The sequence below is a fragment of the Lolium rigidum genome, chromosome 1, assembly GCF_022539505.1.
Source record: "Lolium rigidum isolate FL_2022 chromosome 1, APGP_CSIRO_Lrig_0.1, whole genome shotgun sequence".
NCBI lineage: Eukaryota > Viridiplantae > Streptophyta > Magnoliopsida > Poales > Poaceae > Lolium > Lolium rigidum.
Window position 1 is genome coordinate 190,373,063 of NC_061508.1, and position 25,059 is coordinate 190,398,121.

Consider the following 25,059-nt stretch of genomic DNA (forward strand, 5'->3'; position numbering starts at 1 on the left):
CGGCTACGGCAGAAGAAAGAGAAAGGATGAGTCGGATCCCCTATGCCTCGGCAGTAGGCTCTATCATGTATGCCATGCTATGTACTAGACCGGATATGGCACATGCCGTTAGTTTGACTAGCGGATATCAAAGTGATCCAGGAATGGAACACCGGACAGCGGTCAAGAATATCCTCGAAGTACTTGAAAAGAACAAAGGATATGTTTCTTTGTTATGGAGGTGACCAAGAGCTCGTTGTAACCAGTTACACCGATGCAAGTTGGAACACCGATCCCGATGACTCTAAGTCACGATCCGGGTACGTGTTTATATTGAATGGTGCCGCAGTAAGCTGGGCAAGCTCGAAGCAGTGCACGATGGCGAAGTCTTCAACAGAATCGGAGTACATAGCGGCTTCAGAGGCTTCATCAGAAGCGGTATGGATGAAGAGGTTCATTGTAGAGCTCGGTGTGGTTCCTAGTGCATTGGAACCACTAGTCATCTACTGTGACAACATGGGTGCCATCGCCAATGCACAAGAACCAAGGTCACACAAGAGGCTGAAGCATATCAAGCTGCGTTATCATTCGATTCGCGAGTACATCGAAGATGGAGAAGTAAAGATTTGCAAAGTACACACTAATCTGAATGTAGAAGATCCGTTGACTAAAGCTCTCCCTAGGGCAAAGCATGACCAACACCAGAATGCCATGGTTGTTAGGTACCTTACAATGTAATCTAGATTATTGACTCTAGTGCAAGTGGGAGACTGTTGGAGATATGCCCAAGAGGCAATAATAAAAGTGGTTATTATATATCTTTGTGTTTATGATAAATGTTTATATACCATGCTATACTTGTATTAACCGAAACATTGATACATGTGTGTTATGTAAACAACAATGAGTCCCTAGTAAGCCTCTTAACTAGCTTGTTGATTAATAGATGATTAGAGTTTGATAATCATGAACATTGGATGTTATTAATAATAAGGTTATATCATTATATGAATGATGTAATGGACACACCCAAATTAAGCGTAGCATAAGATCACGTCATTAATTTATTTGCTATAAGCTTTCGATACATAGTTACCTATTCCTTTCGACCATGAGATCATGTAAATCACTTATACCAGAAAGGTACTTTGATTACATCAAACGCCACTGCGTAAATGGGTGGTTATAAAGGTGGGATTAAGTATCCGGAAAGTATGAGTTGAGGCATATGGATCAACAGTTGGATTTGTCCATCCCAATGAAGGATAGATATACTGTGGGCCCTCTCGGTGGAATGTCGTCTAATTAGCTTGCAAGCATATGAATAAGTTCATAAGAGACCACATACCACGGTACGAGTAAAGAGTACTTGTCACGAGACGAGGTTGAACAAGGTATAGAGTGATACCGATGATCAAACCTCGGAAAAGTAAAATATCGCGTGACAAAGGGAATTGGTATCGTATGTGTATGGTTCATTCGATCACTAAGTCATCGTTGAATATGTGGGAGCCATTATGGATCTCCAGCATCCCGCTATTGGTTATTGGTCGGAGAGAGTTCTCAACCATGTCTACATAGTTCGCGAACCGTAGGGTGACACACTTAAGGTTTGATGTCGTATTAGTAGAACTTGAATATGGAATGGAGTTCGAAGTTTTGTTCGAAGTCTCGGATGGGATCCCGGACATCACGAGGAGTTCCGAATGGTCCGGAGAATAAGATTCATATATAGGAAGTCATTTATAAGTTTGAAAATGATCCGGTGCATTTATGGAAGGTTCTAGAAAAGTCCGGAAGAAATCACTTTGGAAGGCGGAGTCCCGAAGGGACTCCACCACCCATGGCCGGCCAACCCTAGAGGGGTGGAGTCCCAAGTGGACTCCACCAAGGGGGCCGGCCACCCCCCCTCATGGAAGGGTGGGAGTCCCACTTGAGGTGGGAATCCCACCTTGGGTAGGTTTCCCTACACATGGAAGGTTTTGGGTTGGGGTCTTATTCGAAGACTTGTAGTCCAACACTTGGGGGTTCCACCTATATAATGAGGGGCCAAGGGGAGGGGGCCGGCCACCACAACACCACCACCTTGGCCGCACCCCAAGGAGGCCGGCCACCCCCTCTCCCCAAACCCTAGCCATCCCACTCCTCCCCCTCTCCTGCAACGCTTAGCGAAGCTCCGCCGGAGATCTCCATCGCCACCGCCACCACGCCGTCGTGCTGCTGGATTCAAGGAGGAGCTACTACTTCCGCTGCCCGCTGGAACGGGGAGAAGGACGTCGTCTTCATCAACACCGAACGTGTGACCGAGTACGGAGGTGCTGCCCAATTGTGGCACCGTCAAGATCTTCTACGCGCTTTTGAAAGCGGCAAGTGATCGTCTACCGCAGCAACAAGAGCCTCATCTTGTAGGCTTTGGAAATCTTCAAGGGTGAGTCTCATTCATCCCCTCGTTGCTCCCATCTTCTAGATTGCATCTTGGCTTGGATTGCGTTCTTGCGGTAGGAAATTTTTTGTTTTCTATGCAACGAATCCCTACAACTCCAACTCTGGTTGCACCCTCTTGTCGACATACCAAAGCCCCTTACACCTAGTGCCACTCCCAACCATCTGCCTCATCTGCCGCTCCTGAATCACGACACCAAACTTGTTAAGGGTCACACTAGTCTATGTCATCAATTAGAGAACTCTAAGAGACCAAATTAACATGAAACTTTGGGACATGTAAAACTGATGATAGGGAGATGTTGGAGGTGCACTTTACTATGCCCACCCCGACAAAAGGTTGTTTTGTACCATCAACTGTTCGAATAGTGCCCTTATGAGTAGGAGGATGCTTAATGTAAGACTCTAACACACATAATTTATCCACAACATGCTTAGATGCACCAGATTTTAGAACCCGTTCGGTACCATTCTCATTAGAACCAAGAGGTTCCTTTTCACAATTACCTTCATCTGCGGAGGCCAAATAAGCAAAGTCTACATAGGCAACATCATCTACCTCTGCACCCTTTGACATCCCATTGCCCCTTCAACTTTCATGTGTGCCATCTGACTCCTGAGTGTCCCGAGTATCCACCTCTGCCTCTAGCAGTTTGAACCCCTAAATTTCCCGAGTATCCACCTCTGCCTCCACCAAACCTGCTACTTCCCCCTTTGTTATATCACCTGCCTCTGCCACGAGTTGGACAGCTCCACTTGAAGTGACCAATCTCCCCACATGTGAAACAACATCTAGTCTCATTCCACTCCTTGCGCTCCGTAACTAGACATTTCGAAGCCGACACAACCTTTCATATGCTTTCTCAAGAGATAGACGCACATCCTCTTGAGTCATCGCATCAATAGCCTCATCAATAGTAGGCATCAAAGTTTGATGCAACAAGGATGCTTTCCTACGATCGAAGCAATAGTTAAGACCCACCAAAAGTTGCAACACACCTCTTCGTGCTATCCATTTATTCCCTGACTCGATGCAGGCCGCATCATAGAGCTCAAGAGGGTCGCAATTATCTTGGTCTGCCCTGCAGCTTGGCGCAAACGACGAATCCTACCATCATCCTGAGCAATGAGCAATCCTGGGTGAATAGGGTCTTCCATATCTCAGGAGATGTGGATAGCCCCTCCACAGGCAATCTATCAGCAAGGATTTGATGGCCTTATAGTTCTTTTCCTCCGTAGTAGCCTTGTATCCTAGTTCTCCAACAGTACCAAACAAGTGCCCATCAAGATCGTTTTGCTTCACAACCAACATTTCCCTATGAGACCAACTCAGATAGTTGGCAGCACCCTCAAGTTTGAGGTCAGTTTGCAATAACACAAGTTTCTGGACCACTTCCCCTTGAGGAACGACGGCCTCCGAGGTCGATCCATCTGCCTTACAGGTGAGGAACGTCGTAAGTTTCTCCAGAGCATCAACTAGGCTCTTTGCATCGGCCATCTTCTTCCCTTCCCGAGCAGCCGCATGCAACAGCTTCAGCTCCGCTGCCCTCAACAGCCTTCATGCCACCACCGCCCGCAGAAGCCGTAGCTCTAATACCATGTAGACTCACATAGATGATCACCTCTATGTTCCCAGTAGCACTTGCGGCTGGGTTGTGTTGTGTGTGTTAGGTCTTGGCTCTCCTCCAGCTCCCTCTTTATATAGGTCAGCTCCCACGTGGCATTCGGCCTCTTGGGCCATAAAACTGTTTCATATATGTTCAACATATAGCTTCTTGTAATTTTGTTGCATTCTTTGTACAATTCTCCGGTACACTTGCACATACAAGAACTAATATAAATACATGATGTAGAATTATTCGTCAAAAACAATTAGTGATGTTCACATGAGAACTTTTCCTTTGATAATTGCTAACAATCACCCAATCGAATATTAATAAGTTTACTTGGTTATCTCATACATCAGGCTTTTCTTTGAAATTGGCACAAGGTGCAACATGATTCTTAATTCAGAACCTTTTTCAAGTGGTCTTCACTTCTAGTAACATTTCAGCAGGATTTCAGAGATTTCAGCCATTTCAATAGAAAAATGAAATTTTCTCCTTTTAGTTAAACATTTCAACCATTTTGTAGTACATATGAATTGACAAGATGCCATTGCAAGGTTTTATTCCAGGGACTATCTATGGCTCCACATGGCAGCTTTTTTATTTGAGAGTTTCTATAATTCACGGTCAACCAAATAATCAGAAAGGATATGCCTGTGTTGGCAGCTGTAGAAGGATCTGAAAAACTCCCTCGGTATCATGAAACTTTTCTTAATTTTATCTAAATTTAAATGCATGATATATCTTTTTTTGTTGAAGATAAATGCATGATATATCTAAACTTGGACAAAGTTAAGATAAGTTTCAAAGCGACGGAGGAAGTATTTCACCTCGGTGACTCTCGTATGTGAACTGAGAACTGTACTAACGATCGGCAGTTTGGCATGTGCAGGCACAACGGAAAAGCTACCGACCTAGCAATGGCGGCTGCTGGAGCAGCAGCAGGCAAAGTCGTGTCTTTCTTGCATGCAAAACCAGGCCCGCCCGACCACCGCCATCATCACCACTTCCACCACCGCGCGCTCTCTCTTCTCCGCTCCACTCCCCCTGTCCTCCACCACCACCACCACCACCTTCTCCCTCCGAGCCTCTCATCATGACGTGCATGCACCACCGCCATTGCCTTTCCCACCTCCATTTTACCAAAGCCTGGCCTCCCCTCCTCTGGACACAGCCACCACCTCCTCCATGGCCGCACAGGTCCCCTTCCATGGCTTCCTCCTCCTGCTGCCGCTTCTCACCATCACCGCCGCGTCCTCCGCGCCGCTCCCGCTCCTCGCGCTGCTCTCCCTCAAGTCTTCACTGAACGACCCGGCCGGCGCGCTCAGTCCGTGGACGTACGCCGGGGCGGCGTCCGCGGGCGCCACCCGGTCGCTCTCCCCGCCGTGGTGCGCGTGGCCGGGCATCGCGTGCGATGCGGCCACCGGTGACATCGTCGGGATCGACCTGTCCCGCCGCAACCTCTCCGGCACTTTCCCCACCACAGCGGCCGCGCTGCTGGCGCCGACACTTGCATCCCTCAACCTCAGCTGGAACGCCTTCGCCGGGGAGCTCCCGTCGGCGGTCTTCTTGCTCCGGCGGCTTGTGAAACTTGACATCAGCCACAACTTCTTCAACTCCACCTTCCCGGATGGCATTGCCAAGCTCGGCTCCCTCACTGTCCTCGACGCCTACAGCAACTGCTTCGCGGGCCAGATTCCCCGCACCATCGGCGGGCTCCGGCGGCTCGAGCAACTCAACCTCGGCGGCAGCTTCTTCAACGGAAGCGTCCCAGCCGAGCTCGGACAGCTTCGGCAGCTACGGTTCCTGCACCTCGCCGGGAATGCCCTCTCCGGGCAGCTGCCGAGGGAGCTCGGCGAGCTCGCACTGCTCGAACACCTTGAGATCGGGTACAATGGCTACGACGGTGGGATACCGGCAGAGTTCGGTGGCCTAACGCAGCTCCAGTACCTCGACGTCGCTGCGGCAAACCTATCGGGCTCGGTTCCGCCGGAGCTCAGTGGGCTCGTGCAGCTCCAATCTCTGTTTCTGTTCAAGAACAAGCTGGCCGGCGCGATACCATCGTCTTGGTCCAGCCTCCGAGCGCTGCAGGTTCTTGACCTTTCGGACAACCACCTCGCCGGCGAGATCCCTGCCGGATTCGGTGAGCTCGGGAACCTCACGACGCTGAACCTCATGAGCAACTTCCTCTCCGGCACGGTCCCGGCAACGATCGGCGAGCTTCCGAGCCTCGAAGTACTGCAGCTGTGGAACAACTCGCTCACCGGGAGGCTGCCAGAGTCCCTCGGGGCGAGCGGGCGGCTCGCCCGCCTCGACGTGTCGACCAACTCCCTTGCCGGGCCGATCCCGTCGGGTATCTGCGCCGGCAACCGTCTGCTCCGCCTCATCCTCTTCGCCAACAGATTCAACTCTACCATCCCGACGAGCCTCGCAAACTGCTCGTCGCTGTGGCGTGTCCGGCTCGAGTCGAACCGTCTTTCCGGCACGATTCCGGCTGGATTAGGCGCGGTTCAGAACCTGACGTACATGGACTTAAGCTCCAATGAGCTCACCGGTGGCATTCCGTTCGATCTGGTTGCTTCCCCGAGCCTCGAATACCTCAACGTCTCCGGGAACCCGATCGGCGGTGCGCTACCGGACACGGCGTGGCTGGCACCAAAGCTGCAAGTCTTGGCGGCGAGCAAGTGCGACCTGCACAGCGAGATGCCGCCGTTTGGCGCCTCCGGGTGCGCAAACCTGTACAGGCTGGAGCTGGCCGGGAACCAGCTGAGCGGCGCGATCCCCAGCGACATCGGCAGGTGCAAGCGGCTGGTGAGCTTGAGGCTGCAGCACAACAACCTTAGCGGCGAGATCCCGGCAGTGCTCGCCGCGCTGCCGTCAGTCACCGAAGTCGACCTCTCCTGGAACGCGCTCACCGGCAGCGTGCCGGCCGGCTTCGCCAACTGCACCACGCTGGAAACCATCGATGTGTCCTTCAACCAATTGACGCCGGCCGGGGCGCCATCTGGATCGCCGGATCCCAACGAGGGCGGTTCGCCGCGGCACACCGCGGCAATGTGGGTGTCAGCCGTGGCAGTGGCGTTCGCCGGGATGGTGGTGCTCGCGCTCACCGCGCGCTGGCTGCAGTGTCTGGAGGACGACTCGGCGGCATCGAGCGTCAGCGGTGCGGGAGGCGCGCGCCCCAACGTCGTTGTCGGGCCGTGGCGCATGACCGCGTTTCAGAGGCTGAGCTTCACCGCCGATGACGTGGCGCGGTGCGTCGAGGGGAGCGACGGCATCGTCGGCGCCGGGTCGTCGGGGACGGTGTACCGGGCGAAGATGCCGAACGGCGAGGTCATCGCCGTGAAGAAGCTGTGGCAAGCGCCGGCGCAAAAGGAGACAGCCTCTGACAACGCGCCGACGCAGAGGTGCAAACAAGACGGTGTTGACGGCGACGAGAGGGTGCTCGCGGAGGTGGAGATGCTTGGCCACCTCCGCCACCGCAACATCGTCCGGCTGCTCGGGTGGTGCACGAACGGCGAGACGACGATGCTGCTGTACGAGTACATGCCCAACGGCAGCCTCGACGAGCTCCTGCACGGCCCCGTGGCGGGCAAGACGCCGAAGGCGCGGCCGGGGTGGGACGCACGGTACAGGATCGCCGTGGGCGTGGCGCAGGGCGTGAGCTACCTCCACCACGACTGCCTCCCGGCTGTGGCGCACCGCGACCTCAAGCCAAGCAACATACTCCTCGACGCCGACATGGAGGCGCGCGTCGCCGATTTCGGCGTCGCAAAGGCCCTCCAGGGCGCCGCGCCCATGTCCGTCGTCGCCGGCTCCTGCGGCTACATCGCACCAGGTGAGCAGAGACTCGAGCATGCTTCGATCGATACTGATCGTTGATCAATGTCGTCGTCGATCGCCATCAACTGAAGTTTCTTCATCTTGTGTTTTCTCAGAGTACACGTACACTCTGCGTGTGGACGAGAAGAGCGACGTGTACAGCTACGGCGTGGTGCTGCTGGAGATTCTCACCGGGCGGAGGTCGGTGGAGGCAGAGTACGGGGAGGGGAGCAACATCGTGGACTGGGCGAGGCGCAAGGTCGCCGCCGGCGGAGGTACTCTGAGCGAGGTGACGGAGCAGAGCGTGAGCGAGTCGGCCCGGGAGGAGATGGCGCTGGTGCTCCGGGTTGCGCTGCTGTGCACGAGCCGGTGCCCGCAGGACCGGCCGTCGATGAGGGACGTGCTGTCCATGCTGCAGGAGGCCAGGCCCAAACCCAGCCGGAAGCCGGCGGCGAAGAAGCAAGTACCGTAGATGAAGATGGTGTGCCTCGTGGCTAACCAGTACCAATTAGTGCTAGTGTCATGTGTATTTTCTTCACTATCATGAACGAGCTTTAAGTGTTTGTATTGGAGTGTACTTACTGGCTTCCGAAAACTGTTGTGGTTTTAGTCTCTCTATAATATACACAATGAAGGATCCAATTAATCAATCTCCTAATTAAAGAGTTTTATGGTGTGACTGCAAACAAGTCGACTCAGCTCACCGAAAACTAAAAAATCAGTCAATTTCAAAACAAACAAATAAATAAACAAGTACAAATGCACACAATGAAAACGTAGTTGCACAATTACAAAAAGGGAAATCAGCGTAGGTAGATTCATAGCAAAGGTGTACTTTTATGCGTGTGTCTGACTTCTGCCGCCGAGCGGCCGACGGGAGGGGGTGAGGACCCCACAGTGACTGCTCCGGCATGTAGTAAGGGTTGGCCTAGTGTTTCCTTGAGGCGCCGTTAGGCATGTGGCGGTGTTTCTCTTCTTCGACTATGTCGGGTGAAGGTGATGGCGTTGGGATTTGGTGACCACGGGGAAGATCCCCGGCCGAAGGGGCCACAAAGTCTCGGGTTCATCGCTTGCGATACCCCGGTTCATCGGCTCGAAAAACATCTTCAAATGCTATGGTTCTCTCCCAGATCTACCTATGGTGGCTATTCGCCTCTTTTTTCGACCCTACCATGGTGGCGGCGAAGGATGATGGATGACGTTTTGGCAAGGCACAGGTTTCTCCAAGGATGAAATTGTAATTTTACTTCTTGTGAGGTTCCTTGTGCAGAGTTGCTTGGCACGCACATTTGTCTCGTGTGGTGACCATATATTTGATCTCTGTAAAAGGATTGTCTAATAAATTATATGGTTATTTCAAAAAAAAAAACACTTGTAGTTCATTCAACCAAACCAGGTGAGTGAATGCACAACTAATTGATGCTAGATTGGTATATTTGATTCCATCTTCTTAATTTTTTACTGGGCTTCATGGTCATCTGCTGTTTGATTGACAATTCTATTTCTTCAGTTCAATCAAATGAACTAAATTTTCAAATACACATCGATCTTGGAAAGTTGCAAGAAATCAAATGACTCGCACACAAAATTTCAATAACGAAGATCACACAAGGATGCGACAAATAATATGAATAACATTCTGGTTAGTGCGATCAAGCAAATCAATAATAATAAAATGGCAGAAGCTTGTTCTAGACCGCAGACCTCTCCAGATGCTACCTACTAGAAAGAGACATAAACTGACTCTTTCTGATTTTCACAAGATTCAATAGCATAAACTAGTAGAATTATGTGTACATATTATTACCATTCAGTGAGTAACAATAAGCGCATCACAATCATCACCATAATTGGTGTGGGTTTTTTGGCATGTCCCTTAAATGTCCAAGATAAATTTTGCAGAAACAAATGCACTATATATGTCAACATGATAAAATCACATTCGATAAAGTCGGCAATAAAAGCTTAACAGCACACACAAACACCATGTGGCAGATAAACAAAAAAAAACTGCAACTAATGTTTCAAAATGGAGCAGAAGTCCTCCAGGAATCAGAAGCGCCTAGACCAAAGCTTGATAATCCTGGCCAAAAAAAACCATATCACCTACGACAAGTGCAAATGGGGCTTGTTAATTCCCTCAAAAAGGATAGGCATGAAAAAACTCAAAGCATTGTTCAGGTGGCACAGTTGAGTTGTAAAAAGCTTACTGTAGATGCTGACCTCTAAATAGCTAATGGCTTGTGATATTAATTTCTGTTGGAGAGGTAATGTTCTCAAATAAGATCCTCACAATGACATGGATTCTTTTATCGCCTTGTGGACAGTTGATTTCAATTTTCTTAAGATTCTCACAATTGAATGGTGTTTCTGTTTGATTGCAGTCTGGATCTGTTACTGCAGCAGCATGCTGCTGATCGCTCTGAGAAGCTCCAACCTGACAAGAAAAACTTGTGCCTTTAGGTTCGTCAGCGAAAAACAATGATCTACAATGGAAAATGTAGAACTCACATCTGTAAGATGCAGGATAAGTTTCTGTATTTTAGGCGACCGCTGGAGCAAGTGGAGTAGCACCCTGCAGCCAGAGCCCAAGCACCATTCACCCAGCGATAAAGTTTTCAGGTTGCTGAATGTACCACACCTTAGCGCATCCCTTCCCACTACCTTTATTGCCTCCTGCCAGGAGACCGAAAATGTAATATTTGCAGAAACTGAACATAGCAAACATTGGAAAAATTCACGCAGGAAACTTACTTCATCATTGACAGTAAGAGACAGAGACCTCAAGCTGGTGGCATTTGAAAGAGCACTGAGAACATTGCAGTCAACATCAGAATCTTTGAAAGAGACTGTAGTAAGGCAAACTGAGGCAGTGTCCAACGATGACAAATTCAGGAAATATGGATTTCTATCAGGGATCTCCTTTATGTCTAACGAGACCAGATTTGGCATATCTATTACAAGATCCTCATAGCCCAAACATGCTACTGACCGATCATCAGAAGTGGTAACAGTCAATCTCTTAAGTTTGGCAGACGAAAGCATGACGATGTTAACAAAACAGCATATCAGTTCTAATTCTTCCAATTTCGGGCATCCGGAAAATAGCTTCTCGACGAACCAGTCATCAACCTCAAATTTACAAAGGTGCAACCTCTTCAGATTTGATGAGGTGAAGGCATTTGAAATGGTAAGAAGTTCACCGTCATGAACTATGCCAAGAACCTGGGTGTTGCACCGAAGGGCATGGCAGACCCACGGACGGATTTGACAGTAATCCATTACATTGTCAGGATAAACGTTGCCAAAGATGATGCGGAGCCAGAACTTATCGAGTGATGTGCACCCACGGTCCAGAAGTAAATTGTCCAGAAACGTTTTGAGCTCCCACAAGATGCAAAACTGGTCCGAGTCGATGATGAGGCACCTCGCTGATACCCAGGTGGTCTGCCACCGCCTTGAGAGCACACATGTCTGCACAGTCTCCCGCGGCGTCAGGAAGGACATGATGTGGTGGAGCAGCTCGTCAGGGAGGGCGCTGATCCTGTCATCGGTACTGTCATGCCTCTTGGACCTGGACATCCCTACGCTTGGAAGTCGGTCGAGCAGGTGGTGTGCGCGGCTGCTGTGACCTGCAGACAACAAATAATCCCATGTAAGGGCAGCAATATGAGCCAAAACTGCAGCATCATACACCCAGTTCTATCTGAATCCATTTGTTTAGGCTGGACAAGAAATGGCATCGCAGAATGGCACAACCCTAAAAGAAACGATGAAAATCTGGGCCCTGTCTACAAAGATTTGAGCAAGAGGAGCATGGATATAATGTACCAAATCACATTAGCAGGTAGACAAGAGTTGCGGGAGTTGCAGAAGAGGTTAACCTCTAACCAGAGCAGGAAGGTAGATCGAGTAGCGGAAAGCAGGGCATGGGCAGATAGAATACCTCAATTCGGATCGCCGCGCCGCCGGCGATTTGCCGCTCGCTGCTGCCGCCGCCGGGTGAGAGGAAGGAGCCGCTCTGCCGCCCTGGGCTTTCTCCTCTCCCGTAAAGATGGGTTGGGCCATTGGCCTGGGCCTCCCAGTTACTGCGAAAAAGATGAGACCCAACGCACTGAAACCGTAGCTCTCCACTAATACACTATTAGCAAAAACAATGCCGGATCCATTTTAGACATTTTCTCATGGGTGTCAGGAGGATTATCATCGCAATATTTATTCTGGCTGCTACATCTTCGATAATGGTGATTCGTATCCTTAGCACTCTAGCGATGTTAATCAAGTTGTTCGGTTAATTTTCCCTGACATACTGGTGTTGATACTTTTGTCGATGTTGATCGACTACTTGAACGGTTGCGCGCGTGCACGTAGCCTTGGTATTGTGGCTCAAATTAAAACTATGAGAGAACATTCGTTGGTGTTTTCAGGTTTAAGATACAAGATTGAGTCGTGGAAGAAACACTAATTTAAAGATCTCAATGACTTACTCCTTTTTTATACTTTATTTTGTAATCGTTGGTGTCAGTTGTATGCATGTATCTCTACCATGTACTATTAGTTACTATAAATATATATGCTACTGATCGTAAAAAAAACAAATACATCAGAGTTTTGTAAAATACAAATTAGTCGCATAGATGTTGAGTTGAACTGAGAACCAACATGTGGTTGGATGGTTAGGAGGGGCAGTGGCACCCCTAGCCCAGAGTTCAAATCCTACATTTGATACTTTGGTGTCTCATGAAAAGGCGGGATATTTTTTCAGTGGAAGACGACGTTCCCGTTAACAGCGAGATGTCTGTGGTGATTTCATCGATTGGAAGATCAGGCGGATCAGTTTCTTAGACTCAGACTCTCGGAGGTACTCATAGCTAGGGGGTAGGGGTGTGCGTGCGTTCATAGAGTGAGTGCGTGTACGTTTGTGTGAGCATCTTTGTCTGTACTGTGTTTCGTAAAAAAAGATGTTGAGTTGAACTTATTCAGGTGCATATAATATAAAATACTTTTGTAATGGTTCTAATAATACTGATTTGATATTGTAGATGTTGATATTCTTTTATATGCTTAGTGAAATTGGTAAAAGTTTTGATGTGACATATTTTAAAGGATGTAGTGGTATATTAATGGTTTTTTATGTTGCATATGGTTGATTTTGTATGTACAAACATGCACATGATTTGATGAATACATGTTGGTGACATGCTGCAATGAGTTTGCACATATATAGCAAGGGTTGAGTTAATGTTGTGAAGGTGTTTTTACGTGTTGCCTACCTTGATTTTAAGTGCATATATTGCAACTCACTTTTCAGTGACTTGTTACATACCATGAAATTGTGTTGCATGTTACATGGTTTCTCAACATGCATGACAAACATATATAAATTTGTTGCCTACTAGGATGTTTCTTACCGTTACGAGACATTCTAAAACCTACACTCTGAAGTCATCATTTAATTTAGATTGGGTAGTTTGGAAAGCTTTAAATTATTTGCGCGCCCCATATTTAATCGGGGCATCATTGATAAATGGATATAGACACTCTAATTATGTTGGAATGGATTACCTTAATAGGTTTGAGGATGCCATGAAGCTGGAGCAGACAAATAGTGGTTTCATCTCCTTAAAATAAGATAATCTCACCCAATTCTAGATTTTATCACATGTCCATTTTGTTGTTAGCAAAATGTCATAGACTGTCATGCAGGATAGAGGCCTAGCAAAGAGCACCATAAGATGTGCGCTCACGCCAAGAAGGTGGAAGGTGGAAAGCTCAACAAGGTGAGCACATGATGATGCCTTAATTGTTGATACTCCCTCTGTTCTTAAATACAAGGCCACTATCAAAAATACATTTTTCACGTACAAGGCCACTTACACTAATCAAGAAACTCCCTCCCCTGTCCCCTCTCTCCGCTCGCTATAGTAGCCAGAGGCTCATCCACGAGATCTGGCCTGATCCCGAGCCCCTCCGGCGGCGATGCCGGCCGGAGGTGGCGGGGGTGAGGTGCCAGAGTTAGTTTCCTAGGTTAGGAGTAGTTTCCCGGTGGTTTGCCGGTTAGGTTTGGAGTAGGAGCTCTGGTTCGTGGCCAGATCCAGAGCGGGCCGAGTTCTGGCGGTGTCCCTCTCTGCTCCTGGCCGGAGTCCAGGGAGCCCCTCCTCGACCGATCTCAGCAATAAGGCCAGCGTCATCTCCTTCGAGCTCCTCTTGGAGCCTCTTCTTCCGCTCCTGGCCGACCTTGGTGGTGAGGGGGAGCGGTCGGAGTTGGCGTCAAAGGCTTGATCTGGAGGTGGCAAGGGCTGAGTGTCTCTCTAGTGCTCTGGCGCGGCACCAAGTGGCCCGTCGCCAGCGACCTCCCTCCAGATCCATGGTGGATCTTTGACTGGAGTTCGTCGGTGGCTACGCTCTTCGATAAGGCGCCTAGGAGTCGTCAGCTGGCGATAAGATGGCCTCCTTGCCTCCTTGGCCGGCCATGGTGGCGGGGAAGGTGGGCATGGGGGTAGGCTGCTTGATTTCTTACGGCCTGACCGGCCATGGAGGCGGGGAAGGTGGGCATGGGGGTAGGCTGCTTGATTTCTTACGGCCTGACCGGCCATGGAGGCGAGGGGGAGGGAGGTGTCATGCAGTTGTGCTTCTCCCTCTTGCTGATGGCGCAGTACTAGTCGCGGCCGGCTCTCTCTCTCGCTTGCTCAAGCCCTATGGTGGTGGCTTGCTTGCGGGAGTTGCTTGACGGTGGCGGCGACTTTGTTGAGGAGCTCCTCTCCGATGCTTTTTGGCGTCGGACTGAATGGCAGTAGGGATGTCGCTCCGCCGCTGCTCTGCTCCGGCCAACGGTGTTCTCATGTGCTTCGCCTCCAAGTGGTGTGTCCCCGGAGATGATGTCGCAGTCCGTCGGTCGAGCCCGATCTGGAGGAGGAAGACGGAGGACTTGATCGCGTTTCTATTTTTCCTTTAGGGTCCTCTTTGCATATCCTAGACCCCTATGTAATTTTTGGTATCTCTTAGGGTCTCCTTGTACTCCAGTTATTAATAGCAGCTTTGTCGGGTTTCCACCCGTATGAATTTCAAAAAAAAAAACTAATCAAGAAAAATTGTTTAGATTCGTACCTCGTAGGATGATGCCCATTAATGTGAATGTTGCATGCAATCATAGAGAAGGAGACAACGCACACACCACAATTAATTAACCCGCAACGCAAGGACATTTTCACATAATTAATACTCCCTCCATACCGGATTAATGGGCAAGTCATTTCGAGAAATAAGTTTGACTACTAATTTAGTCAACAAAATATAAGATATACATCACAAAAATCATATTATTGGAAACATTTTTTAATACGAATCCAATGATATAATTTTTATGGCATATATCTCATATTTGGTTGACCAAATTTGTAGTTAAACTTGTTTCTCGAAGTGCGTAATTGCCTTTAATCTAGTATGGAGGGAGTAGTGCTATTTATTAATTGGCTTTCTTTCCTTGGTACCAATAATATGAGTTTGTGGTCTTGTATACAAGAACAGAGGGAGTATAAGAAGTTAGTGTTATGTGTGATATTGTATATGGTTGATTTGAGATGTACAAAACATGTACTACGTACACTTGGGGATGTCTTGCAATGATTTTGGGTGTATCTAGGGTTGTGCTCATGTTACAAATGTGATTTGTTCCATACCTTTATTTTAAGTGCATGCATTGCAAGTCACTTGTCATCCACTTGTTGCATACAATGGATCTTATGTTCAATGAATGTGTTTGAAACATTGCAAAACTTTATCATGTTTTATCCACATGCATTACACAAAATATTACCACAATGTGGATGATGTATTATAAATATTCTGATTTTTTCTTAGCTTCCCAACGAACACCTAGCGCTCACTCTGCTGATTTTTTTCCTAGCCTACCCAACACACACCTAGCGCGTACTCCCTCTGATCCATATTAGAACAATACTAAATAAGTGACAACTAATATGGAACGGAAGGGTGTATTTTCTAATTGAGACCTCATTCGATACTCGATATACTCCCTCCGTGTCTATATAAGGCCACAAACTCACATTCCATGTACCAAGAAAACACAACCAACTAATAAATGACAAGATTAATTATGTGGGAGTAATCTAGTGTTCCGGGCTAATTAAGTAAATTGTGTGTGATGCATCTTTCACTATGATTGCATGGAACTTTCGTATTAATAAGCATCATCATGCGAGGTAGAAATCTAAAAAAAATCCATTGATTAGTGTTGGTGGCCTTGCATATTGGCAAAATATATTTTTGATGGTGGCCTTACCCGTAAAAAATGGAGGGAGCATAGATCTTTGAAGAGGGTGAAAAATGAGACTACCCACGTTGGAAATATCATAGCTAGTATCGTGCACTACATGTATGCATAAAGCTGATGTGTCATGTTAATTAATAATAAAAGAGATAATAGTTATCATATGTAGATATCGTATCATAACGCGTATAACTAGAAAAATTAATGCGAAATAAATCTTGTACACACATTTGTATTGAGATTCTACAAATCATTAAATATAATTAATATATGATACTATTACATAATACTATGCATTGTGAAGATACTATCATACACTAGTATCATATGTATGATACTATATAATACTCCCTATTATGACTAGTCCGAACGACAATGATTAAAGGTTGATCATGCAACGAAGGTGGAGCTCGCAGACTGTGAATTCGTCTTCTCAAAATAAAATCACCTTCTAACATTGTCCTATTTCTGATTGAAAAAAAATCAAAATTGAGCATGTTTCCACTTTCAAGTCAGTCTTTTTTTCCTAATATAAGATCTTCTGTACCCAAGGAACGGGTTTTTTTGGACACATTTACCCTAGGAAATTCCCTACAGTGTAAATTTTCATATATATACCAACCAAACTGCACAGGGACACATGGTCCAAAAAATTAAGAAATTACATCAAGGCAGAAAAAAGTGAAAGTGGAAGCATTTCCACTACTCCCTCTGTCTCGGTTTAACAGACACACACGCAGTTTAAGATAAACTTTGACCATTAATAAAATATAAATTTTATGTTTATAATGTATGCAAAAAAGCTTTTCAATGATATATTTTTTGTGACATATATTTCATATTTTATTGTCTAAAATAATGATCAAAACAATTTCTTAAACTACGTGTGCGCGAGACGGAGGGAGTAGACAAGAAAAGACAACACCCAATCAATAAGAAGTTGGACAACAATTCGCCTTTACTCTGTACTGATGCACAAGCATGTCACTTTGAGAACCATTTCGCCAAGGACTAAACGAAGCTGGAATTGCTTGTATATCGCCATTTCTCCATCGACTAAAAGACGCACACACTCTCACCCCTATGAACGCACAAACACACACCCTACCTCTATGAGCACCTCCGAGAGACTGTCCAAAAAACTTCATTCAACCGGTCTTGAGATTGACGAAGTCACCATAGACGCCTCACTATCGACGGGAACATCTCTCACTGAAGAATAATGCGCCTTTAATGAGATACTAAAGTGTCAAACCTAGGGTTTAAACTCTGGTGGACTGGGAGTGTCACTGCCCTCCTAGCTATCCAATCACAGGTTGGTTCTCCTGTTGGAGAAGTTTCTTTGTATCTCCCATGCACCTTTTCTATGTAACAATTCCTACAACATTATTATCGAGCACCCTAATAGTCTTGCAAAACAACACATGCTATTGTTTCCTCAGAAAAGCATCAAATTTTCCTTATCCTATTTTTCAAAACCACACGACCTAAAGCAGCCCCAAAGTAAAATAAGCCAGTAAGTTCACCATATAGTTGAATATCGCTTGTGCTCTAAAGTGAAAATTACCGCTAATGTTTTTAGCAGAACATGATTTTAAACTCAGTGATGTGCCTAGTATACAGGAGAAGATCGCCCCATTTGTAAAATATGAAAAAGACGCCTCAACCAAACGATGTGATTACCGTAATAATTTAGAACAATGTCAAACACAACCTTAATATCGAGTTTCTCCACATACATCAACCGAAAAGTGAAATGCTTATACAGAATCAGTTACAGGAACAATAGCGATAAAAACATACTGGCCTCATGGTCACATCAGGGTCCCATGAACCATATGGTAAAAGGACAACAGAAACATTAAAAGGTCTTTCGACGCTGACCGGAGCTAACACTTGCCATCAGAAGCTCTAATCCACAGTAACAAGGCAAGAGTCGTGCACATCTTCCTACCTACAAGTGCAAGAAATAACAAGGAGTTTGTAATTGCCTTCAGTAGCACAACTGGTGAAAGAAAATAAACATTGCAACTAAGGAACAAAGAAAGGCTTACTCCCAAGGCGTGTGCTGATCGATGACAATTTCCGGGGGAGAGATGGCATTGGCAAGTATGACATTCACAATATTTTGTGCCCTTTTGTCACCCCGAGGACATCTGATTTTGACCTTCTTAAGATGTTCACAATTAAACGATATATTTGTTGCCTTGGACTCCAGGTTGTCCGTTTTCAGAGGCAAACCAGAAGCTCCAATCTGACAAGAATTGAAGACATGTAAAACACGTTTATTAAGGACAAGACAAAAAAATCCAATGTGATAAGAAAGAAATATATCCTTGCCTGATGTATCCACACGGTAAGTTTCTCTAAGGCAGGCGAGCGTCGTAGAAAGTAGACCAGCGCATGGAGGTCAGTACCTATGCACCAGCCACCGAGAAATAAGGTTTTCAGGTTGTTGAATGTCTGACACCTCCAGAGATCTCTTTTTAGTACCTTGCTTACCATGTCCTACACAAGAAGAAAAATTGAAAAGAATAATTGCAAAGTAGGAAGACAAATGTATGGCAAGGAGGGGATAGCAACTACACAGCATCACAACATGATGAATGGAAAAGGAGTCGTTGCAGAGTTAAAGAGAAGCATACATTGTGAAGCCCAAAATACAACTTCAACTTCGTAACATTTGACAGAGCACTGATAATGTTGCAGTTCACATCAGAACTTAAGAAAGACTCTTCATCCAGGCGAAATGAAGCGTTTACAACAGATGAGACATTCACAAGGCAAGGATTTAACAACGGAAGGTCCTCCAGATGCAGTGAAACAAGACTAGGTGTATCTATCACAAGGTCTTCAAAATCATCATGAACACAATCTTCACCATGGGGGGTATGTGAGATAAATGTTAGTTTCTTCAGGGTGCTAGAGGAGAATTTGGTGGCGAAAACACGGCAATCTACCATCGATAATTCTTCCAACACTGGACAGCCAGAAAAGAGCTTCTCAATGAAGAGGGCAGTGGTGGAAACACAACGAAGATTGAGTATTTTCAGATGCGAAGAAATGAAGAAAGAGTGGTCGAGATCAAATAACCCATGATATTCAAAAATCTGAAGCACACGAACATTGCTCCGAATGGCGTGGCAGACCCACAAGTTAGTTCTGGGATGGTTGAGGGAAACATCATCTCTCCAGCCGATGAGGCTAAAGCTGTCAAGAGGCACGAAACCACGGCGCAGTAGTATGTTGTCCATGAACCTCACGAATATCTTCTTGCTGGTGAATTGGCATATCTCAGTATTAAGGCACCGCAAACAGAGCCAAATGTAGCGCCACCTTGTTGACAAGACGCATGTCTGCACCGCTTCTCGTGCAGTCATGAAAGACATGATATGGTGTAGAATTTCATCGGGGAGGCTGCTGATCCTGTCACTGGTGATATCCTCAAAGCCCGTTGGTTTCATGTGTTTGTTGGACATGTTATCATGCGACAAAAAAACTCTCGATCACCAGAGATTCACTTGAGTGGATGGTCAGAGCTAGCCCTGTGCACCAAAAATATCGAGTAACAAGTTAGCTAATTGTAGAAGTTTTGGGTAATCTTGAAGCAACTCTTGCTAAGTTGTTATAATAGAGTTGCTACAGCTAGAACAATATGTTTTCCCTAAGAGTATCTCCACCAGTCTACCTAAACTCACTCATATCCCTATAAACTGTCACACTCCCCAAAACAACGAAAACGGTGTTCCAGTAGCCCCCCTAAACCACCCCCAAGCCCCGAAATTTTGGGGAATTCCTAAAACTACCACCCGACCCCCTCCAGAAACAAGGCCCTAAAACTAAAACATATGCCCTCTTGCGCACGCGAAGGGAACCCTAACCATCAAGGCGGAAATTTCCCACCGCCGTCCGTAGTCTGCCGTCGCCACCACGGTTTCGTTGCCAGGCAACTCTACCGTGCCATGGAGCGTCGGATTGCCTCCGAGGAGCGTAGGGCAATGATGGCCGAGCACCGAGTGATGATGGAGGAGCACCCGATTGCCATTGATGATATAGGGTGATGAAGAACAAGCAAGACAAGCATGATAAGAAGTCCATGTATATGAATCTAACCAAACTTGATGAAAATGCAAAACAGTACTTCGAGTACATGTGTGATCAAGTTTCTAGCATCGAAGACGATGTTCATGGGTGGAGGCTACGGCGAAGCATTCATTGGTGGCTATGGTGGTGCATTCGGCGTCGGCTACGATGGTGGTGGTGCCGGCATGAGTGGCTACAGTGGTGGTGCTGGCTTCAGAGGAGGTGATGTTGGCGGTGATGGTGATGATGAGGGTGGCGGCACCGGCACAAGCTGCATGATCTTGTTTGGACTATGCCTTCTTGTTTTGAACTAATGCATTGTGGGCTGGTGATGTTTGAACTATGCACTTTGGGCTTATGTTACTGAACTATGCTACTCCCTCCGGTTCAAAATAGCATGTAGATACATCCCTTACCAGAGGGAGTACCAAAAAATGTTTAATTGTGTTCATGTTAGTGTTATCATATCACATCTATTATTTGGTTTGTATTTGCAAAGCAGTAGATGGATCAAGAAGATCACAAACAGATTACAGGGATCAAGTTTAAGGGACTCTGCTGCACAAGGCCTCCCCCCTATCTTTCTCTCTTCCCTCCCCATAACGCTTTTAGGGAGTCAAAAACCCAAAATATAGCAAAGCTGATGGAGATGCTCTAAGGACTAAAACTAAAATCCCCAAAATGCTCGACCCTCATGGAGCCATAGGGATCCAGTTAAACTGGATCTGATACATTAACAAAAGCATTGCAGTAACCAAACTAGTACAACCAATCGCAGGCTACGCTAAACTGCTAAAGGGGCAATCCCTTTCTTCAGGCAAGCCCGTGCAAACTACAACCATTTCATAATCTGGCCTAAATTGCCAGAAGAACACCTAGATCTAAGATTGGGTCGGTCAACAAAGAAAGGGGACTCGCATATCGCAATGAGGAAGAGAACACTGATCTAATGGCGGCTGGCTCGTGCCATTCTCGGAACATTATTACGCTGCGACCCTAACCAGGAGGAGCACCTGACCTGGGAACCGGGGGCTCAAATGAGTAGGTAGTACGGACCTGGGGCGTAGCGATGCTTCCGGCGGCGTGCGCTATAGACTTGCGTCACTGCAAGGCGGTGGTGGAGGCTCCGGGTGTCACTGTGTCAGTGTCGTCGGCCGGTGGCTGCGAGCCTGCAGCCCACACTCGCACTCCACACAGACGCTCCCGCGTATCAGCAATTCAGCGGTTCCCAGCCAGCCTTACCCTAGGGCCGCCGCGCACCGCCCGATCGTATTGTGCGGCTCGGATCGACGGCTTGTAGGAAATGTAACATTGCCTGGGCTTTAGATGTCGCTTAATTTGGGCCATCAGCTCCTTTCTCCTCTGCTTGGGCTCGAATCTTTACCGCATTTTTCCTTCGGATTAAAGAGAGTAATAACTTTACCCTCCAAAAAAGGAAGAGAGTGACCTAAAATGGCATGTTGATGTGCTATCCGTTTATACACCCTACAAAGAAGCTGCCGCTGCTGCCTCTCAGTAGTAACTAGAAGAAAAGAAGAATTGAATCTTCGCGCAATCAAGTGGTTGGTTCAGCAATTTAGTTTTTTTCGTATTGATTTGTTTTGGCAGTCCCTATCTCGTCAATCAATTGATTTGTACCCAGAAATGAGAAATTGTTACAAACACACACTTGTGAATTGTGATAGTGAAGATATTGCTAATGCTGACTTGGGAAAAGTTGCTTCAAGTAACCCAATCCAATCAACTAGTCAAGGCCATTTAACACAATGTAAAAAAAAGGACCCATCAGAAGATGACCACCCAAACACTCCGGTCAGCCATACTAGCAACAAATACTAGTCCATGTTCAGTCATCTCACACCAACAAAAAAAAAAACTAAACTCTACAGATCACAATCCTCATCACATGAGGGGTCATCAAACAAACCCGAAGACAATTCACACCTATATCTCCTCTTCATCTTCGAATGGGTCTCTCTCCGGGAAGTCGCCAACCTGCAAACAAAGACCACTGCTGTGTAAAATTCCTCATGTACAGAAAATAATAAATATGCTAGGTAAGTATTCATATTGGCGCTCTCCAACTTCCAATAAATTAATTCAAATGTCACAATCCAGCAAATCCGGCTTTACAATCATAACATCCACCATCACATGCTGCCACTGGAACTAAACTGGAAATGGCCATTTCAAGCAAAACAAAGCCACCTACAGGATACCAGGTTCTAAGAATTGTAAGGCCAACCAGGCATCTAGCAAGGAGCAATACCTTCACTTTCTCTGGCCTCACAATTGCCCCATGCCCTTGAGGGCACTCAAAGAACCGGACACCTTTCACCCTACACGTTCCAACAGGTCGGAGAAAATGTCAGCAAGAGGTATTTCTTCAGTTCAAAGATTCAAATATGTATCCCTGTGATGGTTTGAAAATGAACATACATGCCATCGTGTTTTCCAAGTGGCTCGTCATACTGCACACCAACCCAGAATCCTCGTCCGAGAGCTTCAGCTTTGCCAACGAATTTCACGGTACCCCTCTTGGCGCCTGGCTCAACCTCGCATCTGTCTCCCACCTATTATGAAGTAGATTTTAATCTTGAGTCATGAAGTATTGCACGGAAGAAAACAGGTCTACATGCTACAGCTAGAAAGAAAGCTCAGTGCCAATATTGAATATTCCGGATTGTTCCTTTCAATAGCAAAGGAAGGATATTTACTACATGCACATGCCTCTGAGAGCAGAGTACCCCATTAATAGTAAGTGTAAGTCATCAATTATCTTGGTCCACTTTCATCCTCCATGTCAACCCACACTGTTGGATAGCCATACTTTGTGAGTGAAGTTGCTATTGTTCTTTGTTGAAACTGCTAGTCAAACAAGGGAGCTACTAGAAGGCAATATACACTTCAAATAGGAGTTGGCAATATTCAAAGACGATGAAGACCACATAAGGATGTCCAAATATTCTCAGAGTTAACAGAATGCACAACGGAAAGAGAAATCAAATATCCAGCCAATGGTCACAGTTTCTCAAGCTCATTTGGTCACAGATTCATACATACTAATCAGGGTTATTTCTACAAGAAGAAGTTATCGCAACCAATATGCTAGCTGGCAAACTGCACATATTTCAACATAGTATTATCAACTAGTATATCCAGTAAGGCTGCTATACCTATACCAGACACAATATGGAAAGACAGTACCTCCACTAGTGCTGGGGTGCTAAATTGCCGATACTCAGCAGGCTAACATATAAAGTCGTGTTTTGGAAAAATTCGGTGTATGCAAGGAGGAAACTGAGATAGTTGGGGCTTGAAGCAGATTAGTTGGCAATATTCCGTTCCATAGTACGTGGCAAAACTTAAACTAATGCACATGTGTAAAGCAAATTAACTGACCTTGATATTGGCACACAACTCCTCCATCTGACTGTCTGACTGGTAAGGAGGACAAGAAGTAGAGTAAGCAAAGCAGGCTGAAGAAGAAGGGAAGAGAGTAGTCCAGAACATGAGTAACTTACTTGTTTATCATCCGATACAGGGTTTTTCGACACCATTTTTTCTTTGAACTTTCGAAAGTTTGCTGCACAAAGGTGAAGATGTTACCATGGAGTCTACTCCAAATAATATCAGAGTGTGTCGCCATATCCATACATTTCATATGAGTCGGCAATGACCATACTTATTTTGGGCTGTGTAACTCATTTTTTTACATGATGTCCCTACTATAATGACAGTAAATTTCATTTTTAGGCCATATAACAATCTGTACCAAATTTGTGTGGTAGCGTGTTAATTTGATATCTCTTGCAGTTCACGACTTGTTTGCTACATAAGTTAGAACAACAACAGGTCTCTAAGCATTTGCAAAGAATGTACTGTAGTGAATTAAGCAATTGCAAATAATACACTTACTGCCGAGCTTGTCATATGCTTCATCGGATATTGTATACTTCTCGACGAGCGAAGTGTCTTCCAACCAACCACCGGAGGTCACCGACGAAGGGTCGAGATCAACGATGTGCAGCCGGTACCTTCAGAGCACACCATCATCAGATCAAGAAGCAGCATGTAGCAAGAGGAGATGCGAGTGGGGAGCGGAGGGACGCACCCGTCGTAGGGCGAGTATGCGGCGAGGGGCGCGGCGTCGCGGTCGAGGTCGGCGACCCTGGCGCCGGTCTCGTCGCGGAGCTCGAGGCGCATGGAGGCCACAGAGGTGCCGGTCTTCTTCCAGAGCTTCTCCTTGAGCGCCTCGACGGTGGTCTGAGATCCGCGCGGCCATTAGCGACAAGCGTCCGCGATGAGATCCAGGCGGATGACGGGTTCAGGTGGTACCTGCTGGGAGACGCGGACGTCGGTGGAGAAGCTTGTGAGGTTGGAGTGCGAGACGATCAGCGTGACGCTGTCGTCCGCCGGCAGCTGCAGCTTCGACGCCATTGCTCCTGTGCTAGTGCTGTGGCGGTGGTCGGAGTAGGAGTGGAGCCGCCGCCGGCAATCCGTGCGAGTAATCGGGGGCTCTAAAGATTTTGACGAAAATAACCTTTGGGCGAAGAAAATCACGGAATGATCTCTTGCCAAACTATTTTACCGGACTAATGCTTTTGTGTGGCGTCCTTGCCATCGTGCCACACTTGTATGTGACACGTTCATGCGCACGGTACCACACATCTAGGCCGACATGGCGCGGACGACGCTGCTCGTCGTTGACCAACCGACGTGGCAGGATGTGTGGCGTCGTTCGGAAGGGAGCCACACGTGGCGCCGCTTCAGGGTGGGCACTCGGTTTTAACCAAAATTTCGGTTCGGTTTTTGCGGTTTTTGAACAAATTCGGT

The 25,059-nt window shown here is 46.8% G+C and overlaps 4 protein-coding genes and 1 long non-coding RNA gene across 7 annotated transcripts; 1 reads left to right on the forward strand and 4 right to left on the reverse strand.

Annotated features, from left to right (window-relative positions):
* Positions 1 to 5,216: 5,216 nt before the first annotated feature.
* LOC124682868 (leucine-rich repeat receptor-like protein kinase TDR) lies at positions 5,217 to 8,322 on the forward strand. The gene is made up of 4 exons (XM_047217481.1): positions 5,217 to 6,917; positions 7,293 to 7,905; positions 7,943 to 8,097; positions 8,269 to 8,322. Exons 1-4 carry the CDS (start codon positions 5,217 to 5,219, stop codon positions 8,320 to 8,322), a joined length of 2,523 nt encoding a protein of 840 aa, XP_047073437.1.
* A 1,409-nt stretch (positions 8,323 to 9,731) lies between these two features.
* Positions 9,732 to 11,453, reverse strand: LOC124682869 (putative F-box/LRR-repeat protein At3g59170). 3 transcript variants are annotated; one of them, XR_006996476.1, is made up of 4 exons: positions 10,605 to 11,453; positions 10,362 to 10,526; positions 10,074 to 10,300; positions 9,732 to 9,956 (listed from the first exon to the last, which is right to left on the reverse strand). XR_006996476.1 is itself a non-coding variant. In XM_047217482.1 (4 exons), exons 1-3 carry the CDS (start codon positions 11,430 to 11,432, stop codon positions 10,084 to 10,086), a joined length of 1,197 nt encoding a protein of 398 aa, XP_047073438.1. In that variant the 5' UTR covers positions 11,433 to 11,453; the 3' UTR covers positions 9,732 to 9,956; positions 10,074 to 10,083. The 3 variants fall into 3 exon arrangements, 2 of the variants coding, with proteins under 2 accessions (XP_047073438.1, XP_047073439.1); XM_047217482.1 differs by having other exon boundaries at positions 10,074 to 10,287; XM_047217483.1 differs by having other exon boundaries at positions 10,061 to 10,287.
* Positions 11,454 to 17,831: 6,378 nt separating this feature from the next.
* LOC124682871 lies at positions 17,832 to 18,392 on the reverse strand. The gene is made up of 2 exons (XR_006996477.1): positions 18,195 to 18,392; positions 17,832 to 18,094 (listed from the first exon to the last, which is right to left on the reverse strand). It is a non-coding gene; the product is annotated as an uncharacterized LOC124682871 (long non-coding RNA).
* A 36-nt stretch (positions 18,393 to 18,428) lies between these two features.
* LOC124653852 (F-box protein At4g22280-like) lies at positions 18,429 to 21,386 on the reverse strand. Its single transcript, XM_047192917.1, has 4 exons — positions 21,280 to 21,386; positions 18,786 to 19,685; positions 18,566 to 18,648; positions 18,429 to 18,480 (listed from the first exon to the last, which is right to left on the reverse strand). Exons 2-4 carry the CDS (start codon positions 19,617 to 19,619, stop codon positions 18,429 to 18,431), a joined length of 969 nt encoding a protein of 322 aa, XP_047048873.1. The 5' UTR covers positions 19,620 to 19,685; positions 21,280 to 21,386.
* A 540-nt stretch (positions 21,387 to 21,926) lies between these two features.
* Positions 21,927 to 24,729, reverse strand: LOC124682872 (tubulin-folding cofactor B-like). The gene is made up of 8 exons (XM_047217484.1): positions 24,562 to 24,729; positions 24,338 to 24,489; positions 24,142 to 24,260; positions 23,748 to 23,809; positions 23,626 to 23,664; positions 22,663 to 22,796; positions 22,493 to 22,562; positions 21,927 to 22,218 (listed from the first exon to the last, which is right to left on the reverse strand). The coding sequence occupies exons 1-8, from the start codon at positions 24,661 to 24,663 to the stop codon at positions 22,168 to 22,170; spliced, it is 729 nt and encodes a 242-aa protein (XP_047073440.1). The 5' UTR covers positions 24,664 to 24,729; the 3' UTR covers positions 21,927 to 22,167.
* Positions 24,730 to 25,059: the final 330 nt, after the last annotated feature.